This window comes from Lynx rufus, unplaced genomic scaffold (assembly GCF_022079265.1).
Source record: "Lynx rufus isolate CCGP_SWC_20201006 ecotype Redwood Valley unplaced genomic scaffold, mLynRuf1.p SCAF_57, whole genome shotgun sequence".
Classification (NCBI taxonomy): domain Eukaryota; kingdom Metazoa; phylum Chordata; class Mammalia; order Carnivora; family Felidae; genus Lynx; species Lynx rufus.
The window spans coordinates 513,238-532,037 of record NW_025814875.1 but is presented as its reverse complement, the minus strand read 5'-3'; the positions used below and the strand labels follow the sequence as shown (position 1 = coordinate 532,037).

The following is an 18,800-nucleotide window of genomic DNA, read 5'->3' as shown; positions in this document are numbered from 1 at the left end:
GGCGAGAGAGCAGGAGTGGGATGGGCCACACTGTGGAGTCAGGGAACCAAGTTCCATCTGGGCCTCGCCCTATGGGTGAGAGGGGCAGTGACTAATGGGCTTGCAGGGTGAGGCGGCAGTGTGGGACGCGACCGGGAAATCCTATGGGAAAGGGACCAGCTGGGAGTGCTGGATCCTACTAGATCCGCGTGGCTGCAGGAGGCACAGGGAAGAGCAGGGGACAGCCACTGTCCTCAGCCCTGTGGGCCAGTTCTGCAAATGTGGGGCGGCCGTGGCCTGTGGCAGAGACAGAGTTCTGCGAAGCATGAGGAAGGCCCCCTCCCAGGAACAGGGCTGAGCCCCCAGCCGGACAGACGGGACCCGACCCGGGTCGGCCTCTGTGACCCGCCGAGCGTGACCGTCCCGCACCAGAGCCTCCACTCCCTCCCACGTCACCCGTGGGGGAGCAGTGGTGCCCTGTTCCTTGTGCGGGGCCACACCCCACACCGCAGCAAACATGTTCAAATGCCCCACGTCCTATGATAAACTTTGCTCTAAAAACCTTTGAAGGAATTTTTATAATTGTGATCTTGATGTTGTCTGACCGTGAGGAATCCCTGGCGAGTGAGAGAAGTCCAGCCTACACATGGTTTTCCAAGGGGGTGACATTTTTAAAAGTTTTTTAAGTCATCTCTACACCCAACCCGGGGCTCAAACTCACGACCCCAAGATCAACAATGGCTCGCTCCACCGGCCAAGCCGGCCAGGCGCCCCAGGAGTGACGTTTTTATGATTACTGTGATGCTGACATAATGTCACGCTTTGTAGACATCTAACGAAGTGTTTATTAATTTGGATGTTGCTCCTCTTGGGTTTTGGAGCTCGGGTATATTTGTCCTCGGCTACAGACAGTTCGTGGGCCCCTTGAAAGCCACAGAGCCGGGCACTGGGCCTGCAGAGTCTAGGGAGCGAAGCGCCCTGTCCAGGCCCAGAATGTGGCCCTGTGCGGGGAGTGGGGAGTGCTCAGCCTCACCCTGAATCCCCTTGAGGGGCCAAGTGGCCACAACATCTCAGCAGAGTCCCTGGGGAAGTGGCCGGAGCCTCCAGGACCAACCCCAACGCGCTCTCAACGCCCACCCCCGCCCCCAGACCTCTCCCAGGCCACTGGCCCTGCACACTGTCTCACGGCCGCTCTACCGTGCTGGTTTTCCACGAACAAACCCCGCGTTGTGTCAGGCCTCGTTCCTGAGGGCCTCAAGCCGAAGGGCTGCAGGATGGAGCCCCTCCCGCGTCCTGCGGCACCTCCCCCACCCTCCACGTGCACAGTTTTTACAGCTGATGTAAAATGCTGAACCAGGCCCTCCCCCCTCCGAAGGCCTTCCTCCACGGAGACTCTGGGGCCAGTTCCCTTCTTTTCTAACCACCCCCCCCCGCCCCTGGTGGCTCCTGATTTCTCCCTGGGAACCCCTTTTTGAACGGACATTTTGCAGTTCCCAGAGTCTCTGAGATTGCATGTCAATGTCCTGTTGGGCAGGGGGCAGCCTTACGCGGCCTGCATCCCTCCCCTGTGTGCAGGACAGGCGTGCTTGGTGCCTCTTGGAGCCCAGTGGCCAGAGGAAGTGGCTGCTGTTTACCGAAAAGGGGAAATTTGGGCAGTGAACTTGCTCCCACATGGCCAGCCTCTGGGCAAGCCCCGGGAGAACACACAGCCAGTGACTCATCCTGGGCCCGTTTCCTTCGAGAGGGATGGGGTGAGAGGCCCAGCCACGCACAGCCTCTGCGCCTCTCAGACCCCAGAGATGCCAGCCAGCCACAGGAGGAGCTCGCGGTCCAGTGGGGAGTCCAGAAAGGAAAGTAGGCTTCACCACCTGGCACGCTGTGTGTCCTTAGACACGTGTGTGCCCTCCCTGGGCTGCGGGTACGTTTCCCACCCGTACCACGAGGGGCCCTGTCCTGCCTGCTAGGAAATGATCAGTGGCCCGAGGCACAGCCGTGAGGCCTGTGGTCTTCCTCCCGTAGCTCCCCGGGCCAGACGGCACAGATGGGGCACCCCTGTCCCTGAGGCATAGAGCACAGAGATGGCTCTATTATTTGGAGGTCAGGCACTGTCTCGGTAGGGCCTTGTTAACCCCAGAGCATGTCTGGAGGAAGCTGTCCTGGTCGGGGAGGGGACTGGAGCTCACAGGCCAGGGGGCGGTGCCGGGGAGGGAACAGGAAGAACGGGGCAGGCAGGCGGCAGAGCAGAGGCTGCAGTGACCAGGGAACAGCCCCCTCCCCACCCCACAGGGAGACCCCCTCTGGGAAGAAGGCTGTCCACATGGTCCCGCTAGGTCTCGTGCCTCCTGCCCTGATAGGGCCAGCGGGAGGGGGCCAAAGTAAGGGAGGGGCCGTGTGACTCCGGGCGTATCACCCGCCTGCCTGTGCCTTGGTTTCCTCATCTGCAGGATGGGGCCAGCTGTGGCGTTTACCTCCTAGAGCTGTCGTACAGCTTGAGTTAACAAACGTGGAGTGCTTGGCACAGCATCCGGTGCTCAGTGAGTCCCCAGGGTGGCCGCTACTTCAACAAGTCTCCAGCCCCGGCTCCTTGCCTCCACCTCCCACGGGTGCTGGCCCCGGGCGGGCGGGGGAGCCGCAGAGACAGGAGCCCCGCCGGGGACCCTCTGAGCCCGGATTTGCAGACTCTGGCTTCCAGGAGGCCTCGTTTCCCTACCAAATGGGCAGGCAAATCTCCACACATTGTGGTTCCCTTTCCCAGAGGGCGGGCACCTGGGGCGCTGGCCACCCTCCCAGCCCCGGGGGGGCCAGGGCACCAGGGCTCAGACGGGCGGAGGCCCGGGAGCTCGTGGAGGGCAGAGGGTTGGCAGGGGCTGGGGCCTGCCCAGGGGTTAGGGGGAGTCACACAGCCCAGGGAGCAGGTGAGGACTGGACCCCGGCGGGGCAGGGAGGGAGGCCGTGCCGGCGGAGGCCCTGGGTCCTTCCTGTTTCCTGTCCTGCTCCTCAGCCTGGCTCTGTGCTCAGGACTCGGGCCCATCTGCCTTCGGGACTCCTCTCCCCAGGCCCCCTGCCCTCAGATTCCACCCCCCTCCTCACACAACTTCTAGGCACCGAATTCTCTGCCTGTGAGGCCCGCCTGGGCGGTGGGGGCATTTCAAGTGACCACTCGAAGAGGGGCTGTTCGAACAGAGTTCAGACACCACCCTGATTCAGTGAAGGGGCCTCCAAAAGGAGTTTAAGAGATGCTCACGCAAGCCAAGCACCGAGGAGCCAGGAGCTGGGAGGGAGCCCCCTGAAGACAGGGTGTGATGACAGGCAGTAAGGAGACCCCGAAAGAGCCTATCTGGACTTTCTTTTGTATTTGGAAGTTTGAATATATTGGCTAAATATCTATTAATTTTGATTCGATGTATTGTTGAGGTGCGCACGGAATTTGAGTAGCAGGGCAAGAGCCCCGGGCGGGGGCAGTGGCGGGAGCAAGGGGGGGGGGCGGGCAGGCGGGTGCAGCGTATCTGTCTCTAGTCCCGGGTCTCAGTTTCCTGTCTTCACAGTGGAGACAAGCAGGCTCCGTCGTCCACCTCTAGTGCCTGAGCCAAACGTGAAATCGTGTGTGCTTGTATTTGACGTGCCTGGCGCACAGTAGGGACTCAAGCATCCTTACAGACCCGCTGTCGGGCTGTTGTCCCAGCTGTGGGGGAGGGGGCAGGTGTCCTGTGTGCCAGGCCCCAGGGCAGCCATCTGGCCTCCGAGGCAGTAGCACAAGTGTTCTTTTTTTTTTTTTTAATGTTTTTATTTTTATTTTTGAGACACAGACAGAGCATGGGCGGGGAAGGGGCAGAGAGAGAGAGAGAGAGACAGAATCGGAAGCAGGCTCCAGGCTCCGAGCTGTCGGCACAGAGCCCGACGCGGGGCTCGAACTCACGGACTGTGAGATCATGACCTGAGCCGAAGTCAGACGCTTAACTGACCGAGCCACCCAGGTGCCCCACCATCGTTTTTTTTGTTTAATGTTTTCATTATTTTAGAGAGAGAGAGACAGAACATAAAAGGGGGAGGTGCAGACGGAAAGGGAGACACAGAATCCAAAGCAGGCTCCAGGCTCTGAGCTGTCAGCACAGAACCCGACGCAGGGCTTGAACCCATGAACTGCGAAATCGTGACCTGGGCCGAAGTGAGACGCTTAACCGACTGAGCCACCCAGGCGCCCCAACAAGGGTTCTTAACATGTGCTCTTAGAGCCCTGCTCTTGCCGGTGGGCCCTAAGCTGGCCTCGCACTGGCTGTCCCTTACTCAGGCCTCACGAGCACACAGCATGCAAATCCTGCAGATTTTCATTTTTGTGCCGGGCTCAGAACTCCTCACTGGGGAGGCCAGATAATCTATAGAGAAATTAACTCATCTTTGCCGTGAAAACCGACAGTCGACGGGGAAGCCCGCTGGTCTGAGGGGGTTTCCCTTCCCTCTGGGTGGTCAGGAGCCCACAGCAGGGGCTTGTGGAGCAGGTGCGCTGGCCGTGCCCTTAAGACCGTGGGAGGCCCGAGGCGCTCTTTGGAATCCTCCTATCACTTCATAGCAAATGTGTCTAATTTTGTAATGGCAGTCACATTTTACATGATAAACTGTGTGTAAACATATACACATATTTCTTTTGCTTTGAGCTTTTGGGAAAATATTATGTTTATGCATTTGCTTTGGAACGATTTGGCTTTGAGAATTCATTGAACTGACAACTGGTGACGATGTCTTGGCAGTTTTCCCACACACTCGGGGACTCTGGTGGGGTCAGATAATCTGACCCCCAAACCATCATCGAATGCGATGAACCTTCCATGAATATTCCATCGCATAGACGTTTACTCACACACGTATTCATTGTGACTTTACAACTTTCTCTTGGGTCTTCAGAGCCAGTACTGTTTCGGGTTGGAGGTGTTTCCTCATTCGGGTCACAGACGTTTTTGGTTTTTTTGCTTTTTTTTTTTTAATTTGTTTTAATTAAAAAAATTTTTTTAACGTTTATTCATTTTTGAGAGACAGGGAGAGACAGAGCATGAGCAGGGGAGGGGCAGAGAGAAAGGGAGACACAGAATCTGAAGCAGCTCCAGGCTCCGAGCTGTCAGCACAGAGCCGGACGTGGGGCTCGAACCCACGAACTGTGAGATCATGACCTGAGCCGAAGTCAGACGCTCAACCGACTGAGCCACCCAGGCGCCCCAGGTTACAGACGTTTTTATAGGCCCTTGTCAGGTTCCCAGTGCTCTGCCAGTGTGCTGTGGGTACAGCCGAGCTGCCCGTGTGGGGTGGGAGGGTGGCCGGAATGGCATCTCTGGGTACCCCCCCACACACACACCCCAGTAGCTGTGCAGAAACAAACTTGCTCAGCTGCACCGAGGGGCCGGAAAAGCTCGTAGTGACAGTGGCGACCCCTCCGGATCCGCAGCAGCCCCTCCCCCAGTTTTCCTTGCAAGCCAGCGGCCGCGCAATGACTAAGCTCGAAAATATTACCCATTCATCTACCCGTTCATTCAGCGTTACCGAGCGTTAATGAATCCAGCCCTCAAAGAAGGCAATCAAGCTGGCGACATCTATCAGAACTCCAAATGCAAGCGCCCTCTGAACGGAGGGACCCCGCTGGTGGGAAGGCATCCGTGGGTGTTCTCACTCTCGTGCAGTCAAGTCCGTGCTGCAAATAGGAGCGTCTTAGAAACCACCAAATGGCCTCCCGTGGGGGCGGGTTACAAAACTTACGGTGCGAGGAAACCGTAGCTGCCCCGCGAGTCCTCTTGCAGCCGAGCTCCCAGGTACAGAATTAACGTGCTTTACAAAGCAAACCTCTGGACATACACTAAGCACCGTGTAGACCCTGCCCTTTACGTAAGAGAAGAGACATACATACAGACTTGGTCGTGCGCAGAGAAACCCAGGAAGGACGGTCAGGAGAGGGTAGTGCCTGTGGGGTCGAGGAGGACCTGGGCACAACGGCGTTTAATGCTTGGGGGGAAATGTTTTTATGGATACTTTTTAATATATTTAAAAAAATTTGTTTTAATGTTTGTATTTGAGAGAGTGAGAGACAGAGTGTGAGTGGGGGGAGGGGCAGAGACAGAGGGAGACACAGAATCCGAAGCAGGCTCCAGGCTCTGAGCTGTCGGCACAGGACCCGACGCGGGGCTCGAACCGACTAGCTGAGCCCCCGGCTCATAACCTGAGCCGAAGTCAGACACTCGACCGCCTGAGCCGCCCAGGCGTGCCAACTTTTTAATATTTTTTTTTATTTTTTAAAGGCATGTGGGTGTATCATGCATCGGAATAATAATTTAAAACACGCCTGTCAAGCGCCTGACCGTAGCCAGGCCCGTTCTCGGCACGGAGGAGAGTAGAGACTGAGGCGGACAATTTGAGAAGAAAGAAAACGGCCTGTTTGTTCTCCACCCCCTCGTGTTAGGGAGCAAATCCGTGCCCACTGCCAGGACATCAAGGGTGTGAGAACGGCCACGCGCATGACCAGGATTCCCTGAAAAGGCCTCGCTGGCATCCCGTCCCCGGTACGTGGACTCACGGAGGGTTGGTGTGGGGTCCTCGGGCAGACCTGGGGGTGGCCTCCCGGGAGGGCGAGCTAGGCCCCCGCAGGCAGGAGTCACTTCCTGGATGGCCCATGAGCATCCCTGGGTCCTACGGGAGGAGCGTGACCCGGGGAGGAGAGCCCAGCGCGGGGAGGTTTTGGTCAGACAGACAGACAGACGTGGCTTCGGAAGACTCCCCAGCCGACAGATGCAGCTGCCTTCCTGCTGCCCTATCATCTGGACCGGCTTCTGAGTCCCCAAACCCTGCTGGGTGGGCTTCTCCCCTCCGTCGTTGACAGAGACGCCGAGCGGGGAGGCTAGGCGCCCCCTCAAAGCCGCAGAGCCAGCAAGGGGCCGGGGTCCTAGGCCCGTCAGCGTGACCCTAGAGCCTGTGCCCCTCAGGGCACCCGGGGAGGGGGGCTGTAAGGGGCAGGGCCACGCCAGGGTCACCTCTGTGCCTGGCCCGGCCCAAAGGTAAGCACAGGTCACGGCGGGGCGGGGGTGGGGGGGCAAGGCTGAGCAGTGGGGTGCGAAGCACCGTCAGAGATCACCCACCCCAGTCCTTCGGGGGGCTCCTGATGCCGCCAGACCTGGGCCCGGGGTTCCTCTGAGCACAGACACAGGCTCCCAGCTGTTTGCCTGACTTGAGAACCCTGGCCCCGGCCCCTCTGTCACAAACCGCCTTTGTCTTCTCATGCAAACGACCAGGTTCTGCTCACCACGGTGCCCTGCCTGAAAGGGAGGTGGGAAGACAGAACCTGATGGAAAATTGTAGAAACACATTTCTTTGCATTTGAATACTTGCAGGGCTCCACTCCGGTGGTAAACCCCAGCTTCCCTCACCTTTGCTGAGCCCCGGGCCCCCTTGGTGCCGGTGAAGGCCGCACGCTTCTTCTCGGAAAAGTGTTTTCAAACACGCGTAGGAAAACACGTAGCATTAGGGTGGAGATCAATTACCCTGGAATAGGGTTGGTGAAATATCTGTGGTGTAGAAACGCCGTGTTTCTTTATTAGCGTGTTAAAAACCGAGATCCCGCGTCGGGTCCAACTACTATCGTTTTGACGGAACGAGGAGAAAAATCCAGCGTCTCCACATGTCTGCAGTAGCTGGACATGCAAACGTCTCGTCATTTCTGTTGGTGACAAAGTCACAGGTGACGTGAGCACGAATGAGCCTTGTTCCCCACACTAGTCATGGGAGAAATTGCTGAATTTCAGTTAGAGATTAGGGAAAATAAAGATATAACCCACACACCGCCCCCCCGCGCCCCCCGTCCCCACGTAGAAAATTTTCGTCCTTGGGATTTCCATTCTGAGCCCAGTATTTTCCAGGCTTGTATCTGTGGCAGGAGGACCGGTTAGAACTGCCTGCGCACCTGTGTCGGTCCCCGGCCCCCTGGCTGGAGCGTCGCTATCAAGGCTGCAAATTAACTGTTCCTGAAGGTGATGTGCCCAGTTAGCCGACCCTCCGGAAGCACTTGGTGGGGCTGGTGCGCCTGTCCCTGTGCAGAGGACACGCACGCCCTGCGGATGTCTCTCCGTCCCTGGGGGGGGGGGGCGACTGGACCGCCTGGCACCCTTTCTGTGGACGTGGAAATGGAGACTCCGAGGTGGGGGGGGGGAGTTTCACAACTGTGTGCGTCACACGGTCGCCAGAGGCTTTTGGTCTTGACTCGGGATGAGCTCTAAACAACCGCGATTCAGAGCCGTGAGGTCAGGGCACGCTCACGGTCAAAGTAGCGGCTGGTTCTGTCTCTTTCCGAGACTCCCAGCACCATCACTGGGACTTTGCTCGTCCACCTTCCCACCACGGGACCGTTGGCCCTGCTGCAGAGACAACGCTGCAGCCCAGCGAAGGTCAATCCCTTGCTCAGGGTCCCACGGCCGGAACATAAACGGCAGAGGGCCAGACCCGGGGTGCAGAGCTCCAGGAACCACGGGGGGACACGTTGCAGTCACGCGGCGCCCAGACCCAGGGAAGGATACCAGTGGCTCCCGGCCACTCCTTGCGCCTCCTGGCCACGAGCTCCCCCAGGGCGCCGCTGTCCCCGCGTCTGCCACCACCTTGCAGCGCCGTCTGCATTTGAATGTCCACGTGTGTCACCTTAACCGTCTGTCCTCACGGCCCCGCAGTCCAAGAGCGGCTGCTGCTTCTGCTCCCATTTTACACGCGACGAAATGGAGCTCCCTCCCTGCAGCAACGTAGTCGCGAAGGGCCTGGGGTCTCGTGGAGGTAGGACCCCCAACCTGGAGCCTCTCCCTGGGGCTGGCCCTGCGCACCTGCTGCCCAGACGTCGACCAGGCCTGGGTTTCCGCTGTGGGGCTCAGGATCACGCGAGGGATTCACGGATGAGCAGGTATCCTGTACCCTAACCTCCTCCTGGCCCTTCCAGGGGGCCCGTCTACACCAGAGGCCCCTCGGCTCCCAGACATGAGCCTCCGGCAAAGACCCTCCTCATCCCTCTGCTGGCGAGCAGCGTCTCTCCCCAGGGAACCTGCCCGCTCCAGGGCCTCCCCCTGGGCAAGGCTCCTGCGGCCCCCGCCCCTGTCCCTACCCCCATCTGAGTGGTGCGAGCCCCTCCTCCCTCTCCCTCGTCATCGGGATGCACGCTACCCCCCACGGCACATTCTCTGTGTGGACCCCTCAGGTCTCCGTCCCACCCTCCCGCCCCAGCTAGAACGTACGTGCCGGGAGGGCGAAATGCTGTTTGGGGCACGACTTTATGCCGACAGCCCGGGGTTCGTGCACACAGTAGACATTCAATAAATCTTGAGTGGAAGGAGATTAATCAGCACGGAACTTCACCAAAACACAAGTGGCCTCCATGCGGGAGAGGGAACTAGAATTTAGTTCCACTGCCCAGCTAATAACGGTGGCTGGGCTGAGGACGTCGGCCAGGGCAGAGACTGGAGGTTGGGGGCGAGGGGCCAGGAAGTCTGAGGTCTCCTCCCCTATCCACCACCCCCCGCTCACTACTAATGTGACCAGGTGTCCGCCCCAGAGTCAGGAAGGAGAGCCGGCCAGAGGTGACAATAGGGCTCCTGTGCGGCGGGCGGCGGGGAGGGCAGGGACTCAGGCAAATGAGCGGGGCGCGCAGATATAGAGGCGTGTGGGCGGTCTGCCCTCTGCTTCCGGGGGTGCTGGCCACGATGGAGGGCGGCCTGAAGCAGCCCGGCCAGGGGAAGGGGCCCAAAGAGGTGGGGGACGGCCAGGTCCTGGCCAAGCTGCAGGAGCTGGCCTGGACGTGGTTCATGGAGACACAGGCGCCCCTCATTCTGCACGACGGAGCCCTGCCCCCCTGGTTTCACGGATTCGTCACCCGCAAGTAAGGCTGCCCCGTCCACATGCCCAGCGAGACCCACAGCCCCTTGGGGCCACGAGAGTGGTCTGGGGGCCCTGGGACAAGCCTGGCTCCTGGGTCCGCTCGTGGGGGCAGGGCGGGGGGCACGCCGGCCCCCACTCTGACAGAGAGGGCAGGCAGGCGCAGGGCGAGGGCAGACCGGGCCCGGAGAACCGGGTGAGTGACCGGGGGCCGTGTCACCCGTCCCCCAACCAGAACACTGCTCATAAGGAGGCCGACAGAGCCATTTGGGGTGGGGGTCGTCCCGGGCAAACCTGGACGTGCACTCACTCCGGAATAAAGGCTGCGGTGTGGGATCTGCAAGCTTCCGGAGCAGGAGAGGAGGGACAGCAGTCCAGCCTGGCCGTCCCACAGCACACGCCGGCCAGCAGCCCTCGGGGGTCCCGCACTCAACTTAGCCCTCTGCGGTCCCCGTCTTGAAATGCTTACTTTTTGAGCAAGGGGATCCACACTTTCTTTTTTAATTTTTTTAAACGTTTATTTTTGAGAGAGAGGCAGAGCGTGAACAGGGGAGGGGCAGAGAGAGGGAGACACAGAATCCGAAGCAGGCTCCAGGCTCCGAGCTGTCGGCACACAGCCCGACGCGAGGCTTGAACTCACAAACCGTGAGATCGTGACCTGAGCCGTCGTCGGATGCTTAACTGACGGAGCCCCCGGGCACCCCGGGGCTCCGCATTTTCATGCAGTGCTGGGCTGGGTAAAACCTGCAGTAGGCCTTCACAGAGTAGGTGCTCAGTATCTGGGGAGCAAGTGGTCTACCTACTGCCAAGACAGAAGATAGCTGGAATTTTCCACCACGTCTCCAAAACACTTGGCACCATTCAGGAGTACCCAGAGCTGCCTAGGGCCGGAAGGGACATGCAGGGGAGACGAGGACCTAGGGGTTGCTGTTGTGACCGGGCTCCAGACATAATAGCACCTCCTCCCTGCAGAAACTTCTTGTGTAGTGCACAACGTGCACAACTGTACAGGGTGGTCCTGTGGCAGGGAGCTCCCCGAAACTAAAGATCTCTAGCTGTGTGGATTCATTCTTACCACAGAGCCATTCAGGTGGAGAGTGGGTGGCCGGGGTCAGCGGCTATTGTGCTGCCAGTGAGGCTGCAGTGGAGGGTGGGGCATGGCGGTGGGGGCGGTGGGGGCGGGACTCCACCCAGCCCAAGAGTAAGGCTTGAGTTTGCCTGACTGAGCCGGGACAGAGCTCGGTCCCAGCCGAAGGTCTGAGAGAGCCTTCTACAGAGGGTTGGAGGGGTGTGCACTGGGTCTGGTGCCCAAGGGCATGGCCAGCAGGGACTCTGAGGCAGGCCCGGGGCCAGCCAGCCGGAAGGGCACAGGCCCCGGTTAACTGCGCATCCTCTGCCCAGGCAGACGGAGAAGCTGCTTGGGGACAAAGCTCTGGGCTCCTTCCTCATCCGCCTCAGCGACCGGGCCACCAGCTACATCTTGTCCTACAGGTAGGAGAGGAGCCGTCTGTGAGGCCCCGCAACGCGGCCGTGCAGATCATCACAGGGGCCCGACGGGCCACAGGGCGCGGCTCTCCCATCCCGTCCGCCGATCACAGGCTCAGCGGACGTTTCCCGAGCAGCACTGGCCCTAGGAGGCAGCCCCGGCCTTCAACGGGAGCGGACCGGGAGCAGGAGAGAGCGTCCCCTGGGGGGGGCTGGGGGGCTTCCGGGAAGTGAAGCTTGAGCCATCTGCCGGGGATGAAAGAGGGTAGGATGGGAGTCCAGGAGGGCCTTTCCAGCCGACGGGGCCACACGTGCAAAGGTACAGGGGCAGGGGAGACTGCGGGCTTGGGGGAGGCGCGGTGGCCGGGGAGGCAGGGCGCAGGCTCCTGCGGAGGGGGGCTCGCACGGTTCGAGGGCTCTCCGGGCAGCCTGCGCGGGGAGGCCCAAGCGCCCCGTGAGATGACGAGGGCTGGGCTACGGTGCAGGAGAGGGGGCAGGACAGCCAGGACGGAGCGGAGATGGTGACATCAGACCCGGTCCGGAGAGGAGGTTGGGTGGGGGAAGGCAGGAAGAGAGAAGTCCCCTCCCCCGGTCAGGAAGGGGGGCCAGGGCTCCAGGGCCCACCTCGGAGGCCTGGGATCAGATTCAAAATTATCGCCTGCTCAGACCGCTGCACCTCAGGTCCTAACCTTGCCTCTGCGCCTCCGTTTCTTCATCTGTGAAATGGGAACATTGTAGTATCTTCTTGGTAGGATTGCCGAACGTGTTGGATGAGTGTATACGTTGAACAGTGCTTGGAACATCGTAAGGACTAAATAAACATCAGTCATTATTAAGACACTACTATTCTACGTGCCCAGTACTACGCTAAGTACTTTGAAACACGTGAGCTCAGCAGTTTTCAAATGTCTTTTTAGCATCGAGGCTCTTTTTTCCAAACACGGTCTTTGGTGGACTACTGCTCAGCTCTGGGAATGGATCGATCCGTGGAGCACCACCCGGTCCAGAAACAGTCCCCCACATTCGGTCGCCTGATGTACAGCAGTCCTGTGGGGAAGGCAGTAAGTGGTGGGGAAGCAACTAGACGTCCAGCCGGAAAGCAAGGGCCCGCCCATCCCACACCGCACGCAAAAACTAATTCTAGACGGACCACAGACCCCGGTGAGAAAAGCAAAGTAGTACATTTCTCTTTTCTCTAAGTTTATTTATTTATTTTGAGAGAAAGAGCTTGTGTGAGCGAGCAGGGGAGGGGCAGAGGGAGAGAGAGAGAGAGAGAGAGAGAGAGAGAGAGAGAATCCCAAGCAGGCTCCATGATTTCAACACAGAGCCCAACATGGGGCTCAAACTCACAAACCATGAGATCATGACCTGAGCCCAAATCACGAGTTGGACGCTCAACCGACTGAGCCACCCAGGTGCCCCAAAACAGTACAATCCTAAAAGAAAACGGGAAAGTTTTTCAAGACTTTGAGAAAGGCAAACAATTCTTAAGACACAAGCCTACTAACCATAAAAGAGAAGGTTGATACATCTGATTTCTTTCAAACTGAGTCTTTTGTTAATCAAAAGATGTCATCAAGCGAATAAAGGGACAAACCAGAGTGTTGGAGAAGTTATGTATTGTAATACACGTATCTAACAAAGGACTCGTACCGGAATATATCAAGAGCTCCCGCAAATCAATAACACAAAGACAGGGGCGCCTGGGTGGCACAGTAGGTTAAGCGTCCGACTTCAGCCAGGTCACGATCTCGCGGTGCGTGAGTTCGAGCCCCGCGTCGGGCTCTGGGCTGATGGCTCGGAGCCTGGAGCCTGTTTCCGGTTCTGTGTCTCCCTCTCTCTCTGCCCCTCCCCCATTCATGCTCTGTCTCTCTCTGTCCCAAAAATAAATAAACGTTGAAAAAAAAATTAAAAAAAAAAATAACACAAAGACAATACGATAAAGGCAAAAGACTTGACAGGCGCTTCACAAAAGAGGATACGCCAAGGACCGTAATATGTCGGCATTCAGCGGCATCAGTGACAGGGAGATACAAATGGAACCCACAACGAAGGGCTACAAGGGAAGGACGGGGGTGCCGGCCCCACCAGCATACTCCTTGGTGTACTCCCAGCATAAGTGAGCGCACACGTTCGCCAAAACACACGTACAACAATGTCCACGGCAGCTGTATTTATAGCACCCCCCAATCTGGAAAGGACCCAAACGTCCACCAGCATAATGGGTAGATTGTGGATCTTTTCATTAAATGGAATTCTACACATCGGTGGGGGAGGAAGGAAGCTAATTCCACGCCGACAGGAATCAATCTCAAAGACACAATGTTGAGTCAAAGAAGAAAAACTGATTCCATTTATGTGACGTTCCACGACCCGCAAACTGATCTCTGACGGCGGGGTCGGGGCCCAGGCTGGAAGGGGGCAGGAGGGGGTCTTTGGGGAGCTGGACGTGTTTCCGGTTCTGCTCTGGGTGCTGGTCCCTTGGGCGTGTTCATGTGTGGAAATCTGTCGCTGCCCACGGTTGGGACGTGTGTGTGTCGCTGTAGAATTATCCTTCCATGAAAGAGGACAGGAGGGGGGCAGGTTACAGCGGGGATGGGAGGGGGGGGGGACGGACAAGTGAGGCTGAGTGTGTGTGTGCCCAGGGTCGGACCTTGTCTTGTTTTGAGACTTTGTCCATCACAGAACTTCTGGTATTGATTTTAATTTTGTAGAATATTGCCTTACTGGTTATTTTGATTACGGAGCTTTGTGGTGACCCTTCAAATTCTGCACCCCAGTGAGTGCACCCCCCCCCCCCCCGCTGCTGGAGCAGGCTCAGGCACTCTCCAGGGGTGCAGACCCTGCACGGCCACCTGCCAGGCTGGAGCCCCCGCCCCGCACCCTCGGGGGCCCCGAGTCCCGGCCCCGAAGCCCCCACCCCGCGCCCTCCCGGCCCACAGCCCCAGGCCACACGTGCTTGTGTTGCAGGGGCAGTGACCGCTGTCGGCACTTTGTCATCAACCAGCTCCCCGACCGGCGCTACCTCGTCTCGGGGGACACGTGCAGCCACGGCACGCTGGCCGAGCTTGTGCGCCATTACCAGGAGGTCCAGTTTGAGCCTTTTGGGGAGACCCTGTCTGCTGCCTGCCCCCGGGTACGCACCCCTCTCCTCCTGAGTGGGGGTGGTGGGGCCGGGCGCCCAGGCCTGGGGTGTCCACCGCGGGGGCACATGACTGCACTCGCCTTCCCCACTCACCGCCATCCGGGGGCACTCGGTGCCGGCTCGGGGTCCCTGTTTGGAAAGGGGAGACCGAGGCAGCATCCCACCTGAGGTCAGGGGCCTGGTGGGCACGTGGCAATCTCCGGCAGGAGGCTGGAGGCCGGCCGGGGGTGCGTGACCACACGCCTGCTGTGCCCCCACCACCCCAGCCGGAGGACAGCGATCTGTACGATGCCATCACCCCTGGCCTGGAAAATCCGCCTGCCACGGCGTCCGCCCCGGGGGGCCCAGTCGAGGCTGCCAGCCCCTGCCCCTGTCCAAAGCCACCCGTGTCCTTCCTCCACACAAAGAAGAACCTGGACGTGAGTTCCTGCAGCTTCTCTGAGGACGAATGCATGGCGGTGAGGAGCCTCTCGGGGCGGGGCTGTGCCCGTGTCCCCAGGCCCGGCCCCTGGGCTGCGGGGTGTGAGAGCCAGGCCCGGAGCGGTGCGGGCTCACCCACGCCAGGGCCTGCCTCCGGCCAGCCGGATGTGTTCAAGCCTCCGCTGGGTCTTTCTAGCTGTGTGCCTCAGTTTACCATTCCTAAGGTCCCCTGACGCTTGAATGAGAAAATGAGTAAGAAATGCCCGAAAGGAGGCCCCTGGGGGCTCAGTCAGTTGAGCATCTGACTTCAGCTCAGGTCGTGATCTCACGGTTGGTGGGTTTTCGAGCGCCGCATCTGGCCCTGCGCTGTCAGTGCAGAACCTGCTTGGGATCCTCTCTCTCTCTCTCTCTCTCTCTCCCTCTCTCTCTGCCCTTCCCTCTCCCCTCTCTCTCGAAAATATTTTTAAAAATTTATGTACAAAAAAAAATGCCTGAAAATTTCTCTAAACTGTAGGGGAGGTGCCTTCACCTCCTGAGAGGGGCTCAGGGAGGTTTTCCTCCTACACAGATCACAGCACACCCCAGGCCTGAGGCCTTCCCCAGGGTCCGTGGGGGCTCCTGCACCGCCCCCCCCCTCGCTCTTGTCCAGCCTCACTGGCCTGTGGATCTTCCCCGATCACACCAACCTCGCTCCTACCTCAGGGCCTTTGCACTTGCTGTGCCCTTGCTGCAATGTCCTTCCTGCAGATGCCTGCAGCTCGCACTCCATTCCCTGCTTGCATGCCATCTTTCCAGAAAGCCCAGAGGCTGCCCTGCCCACCCGTCATCGTGCCCATCCCATTACCCTGCCTCACTCTTCTTCGTCCCACCCATCCTGACCCGACAGTCAATCATCTCGTGGCCTGTTATCGTGAGTCAGTCGCATTAGATGACGTAACAGGGTGGGTCGTTGCCCGTCTCCCAGCTTAGAGTGGGAATGCTCGCCACGCAGTCCTTGGCACCCGGGACAGCGTGTGGCACACAGTTTGCTCAGTAAACGTTGGTGGAATAAATACCCGAATGACGGACTCGGGGGTGGTCTGTTCTAGAGGGAGGGAGCGGCGCGTGAGTGGGCTCAGGGGCTCTGAGGGACCAGTGGACCACTGTGCAGGGAGGACAGGGCAGGACGAGTCTGGGCGTCGACGGCAGGCCTCGGATGCCAAGGCAGAGGCCAGACTCAGGAGTACGGGGGCGGCAGGGACCTGAATGGCAACGAATGCCGACACACAGCAGGTAGACGGAGCCAGTGCGGGGCTCTCAGCTTGTCCGAGACAGTCTTCCGCTCACCTGAGGGCATCTTAGCGACAAGGCCACCTGCAAGACGCCCAGTTTCTTTCCTGTCTCCCCAGGTCCCTGTCAGGGTGCCTCCCGTCCCTGAGAGGAGTGCCCTCCTTCTGGACGAGTCTTTCGGAAGCCCCAACGACATCATCTACTCAGACCTGAGGAAGATGAACCAGGCACGGCCAGGCCTGGGCGCGGAGGTGTCCAGCAGGCACGGCCTGGGCCCAGTTGGCAGCCTGGCTTGCTCCCCAGGCAAGGGGCCCCCGAGGAGGCGCTCGGATGGAGGCCGGGACAGGCCTGACGGCCCAGGGCCCGCCCTCTCTGGGGCGAGCCCAGACCGGGGTCCTGTGGTGCCTCCCACTTCCCGGGGCTGCCTCCCGGCCCCCCCTTCTGAGGCCCTAGGATCCTCTGCCGCCACCTGGAGCCAGGCGTCCCCAAAGCTGAGCCACAGGGCTCAGCCCTGCTCCCAGGACAGCCCGGCAGACGCCTACGAGCTCCTACAGACGGCAGGTCCCCCACCAGAGCCCGGCAACGTGCCAGACCAAGAAGGCGGCACCTGGGCACCGGCCCCAGTTTGCTGGGGCAGCTCAGCTGGGCCCCCGTGTCCTGGAACGGGCGCCCCGTCCGGCAAGCTGCCAGGATCCACAGTCTACGGTTACGGGAGCCTCTCGGGGGCCCCGGGGCTCCCCGAGCCCAGAAACACCTATGAACAAATCCCAGCGGCCAGGAGCAAGGAGACCGGACGGACACACAAGGTGGGCTCCGTGGTGGGAGGGGGTGGCCGCCAGCCCCTGCTGGTGAGAGGGACCTGTGGCCCTCATGCGTGAGCAGCTCAGGTCACTGCTACTGCCCGGAGGGACCCAGAGTTTTCCAGCTCTGTCATTTGCTCACAGGTGCTCGGTTTGAATGTAGGGTGGGGGGTCTCTGGGCCCTTCCGAGGTCCTCCTCTACAGACCAGGTTTCCCTGTCCAGGCCACTGCCGGGGTCTCAGAGCCTGTGAGACGTAGATTGGGAGCTGTGCCCCCCACCCCCACCCCACATATCCTGGGACCCGGGTCACCCAGGGCGGGGCCCTGACTCTCCCGGGACCACAGACCCTGCCCGTGGGCAGGCCCTCTAGGAATCCCGTGGCAGCTCCCCCCACCCCTGCAAAGTCCCGCACCCTCTCTGGTCCCTGTTGGTGCCACGGACACCCCCACCCTACCCCCGCCCCCCGGGTACCGGCCCGGCCGCACCCCAGCTCTGGGAGACCCCTCCTCCCCTCAGCCACAAGGGACAGAGCCCTCATCCAGAACCGGGGACTGGAGGTGGGATTTGGGGCACCGTGCGGCCTTCCCCGGGCTGGGGCCCCAGTCTGTGGTCAGCAGGCCGTGCCGGGCCTCCCCCTGTCCAGGGGCCCCGGGCTCCAGCATCTTCTCCCTCTTTGCAGCCCGACAAGCACCGGAGGATCTTCTTCACAGACAAGAAGCACAGAGCGTGAGGAGTGCCTGCCGGGGGGCTTCCCGGGGAGCCCGCGGCCCCCCCCGCCCCCCCAGGGCCCCCCACTGGCCCCAAGGGGGGTGGAGGCCCGGGAGGCGGGGGACTGACCACAGGTAGGGTCAGCACCCCCATCCCCAAGGTGAGCACCCTGAGGCCCGGGCTCGCCGACCGCCCGCCCCTCCCCCCACCCCGCTGACCGTCCCCGAGCACGCGGCCGGCCCTGCGCTAGGGCACGGGCAAGGCCACACGGTTGTTCCTGAGACCCAAGCCGGTTCCCTCCTGTGGCCCCGTCGGCAGAAAGGGGCGGCCGGCCGGAGGCCTGAGGCAACAGTTCTGAGCCTGGCGGGCCGGGCTCCCGGGGGCAGCCCCCCTGGGCCCTTCTCTGCCCCCCGCCCATCCCAGCCGGATCATGCAGGCCGGGCAGCCCCGACCCAAGCCCTTCCTGGCGCGGACGGGAAATCCCAGGCCCGGAGGGGAGCGGGAGGCTGCCTGGCATGACGCTGACGGCCTGCGCACACACCCCCGTCAAGCAGGCCGGGCCCGGCTGGCTGCGGGGCTCGGCCCGGCTGCACGCCGGGGCCACCCTCCCCTGCCCCCTGCCTCCGGCCGGTCTTGGCCTCTCCGGCTAGTTCTCAGACCTCTCCCGAGACCCAGCCCCGACGGGCGGCCCGACCGGGCGATCGGCTCTGGACGCAGGCGCTCCTGTCTCCCGCTCTCCCTGGGTCCCCGCCCACAGGGTCCCTCTTGCCCACGCGTCCCCCTCGTGTAAGACTGAGCAGGTGGCGGAGGCAGAAAGCCGACTGACCCTCCCCAGAGGGAGTGCCGTGGCCCCCGCCCGTGGCCCCGAGCTGGCTCAGGCCACGCCTGTGGACTGTGGCGGGCTGTGCGGCCGAGAGGCCCCCTCCAGGGGCCTTGTAGGACAGGGGTACAGCCAGCAGCCCCATTCAGACACATGGTTAGCAAACGCTCCATAAACTGTCACTGGAACGACCACGGTCATGAGGGAAATGGACACGGTTGTCACCTTGGGGATCTGGGGCACCAATGTGTTTTCCTCCCAAAGGCACAAAGGTTGAAATAAAAGTTCGTGCCC

General features: G+C 60.6%; 1 protein-coding gene and 1 long non-coding RNA gene across 2 annotated transcripts; both read left to right on the top strand.

Moving 5' to 3' along the window:
• The first annotated feature begins 1,734 nt into the window (after positions 1-1,734).
• On the top strand, positions 1,735-8,132 carry LOC124527861 (uncharacterized). The gene is made up of 3 exons (XR_006966014.1): positions 1,735-1,897; positions 6,258-6,518; positions 7,551-8,132. It is a non-coding gene; the product is annotated as an uncharacterized LOC124527861 (long non-coding RNA).
• A 1,309-nt stretch (positions 8,133-9,441) lies between these two features.
• SH2D7 (SH2 domain containing 7) lies at positions 9,442-17,708 on the top strand. The gene is made up of 6 exons (XM_047101113.1): positions 9,442-9,862; positions 11,260-11,349; positions 14,314-14,479; positions 14,755-14,946; positions 16,297-16,983; positions 17,658-17,708. The coding sequence occupies exons 1-6, from the start codon at positions 9,618-9,620 to the stop codon at positions 17,706-17,708; spliced, it is 1,431 nt and encodes a 476-aa protein (XP_046957069.1). The 5' UTR covers positions 9,442-9,617.
• The last annotated feature ends 1,092 nt before the right edge of the window (positions 17,709-18,800 follow it).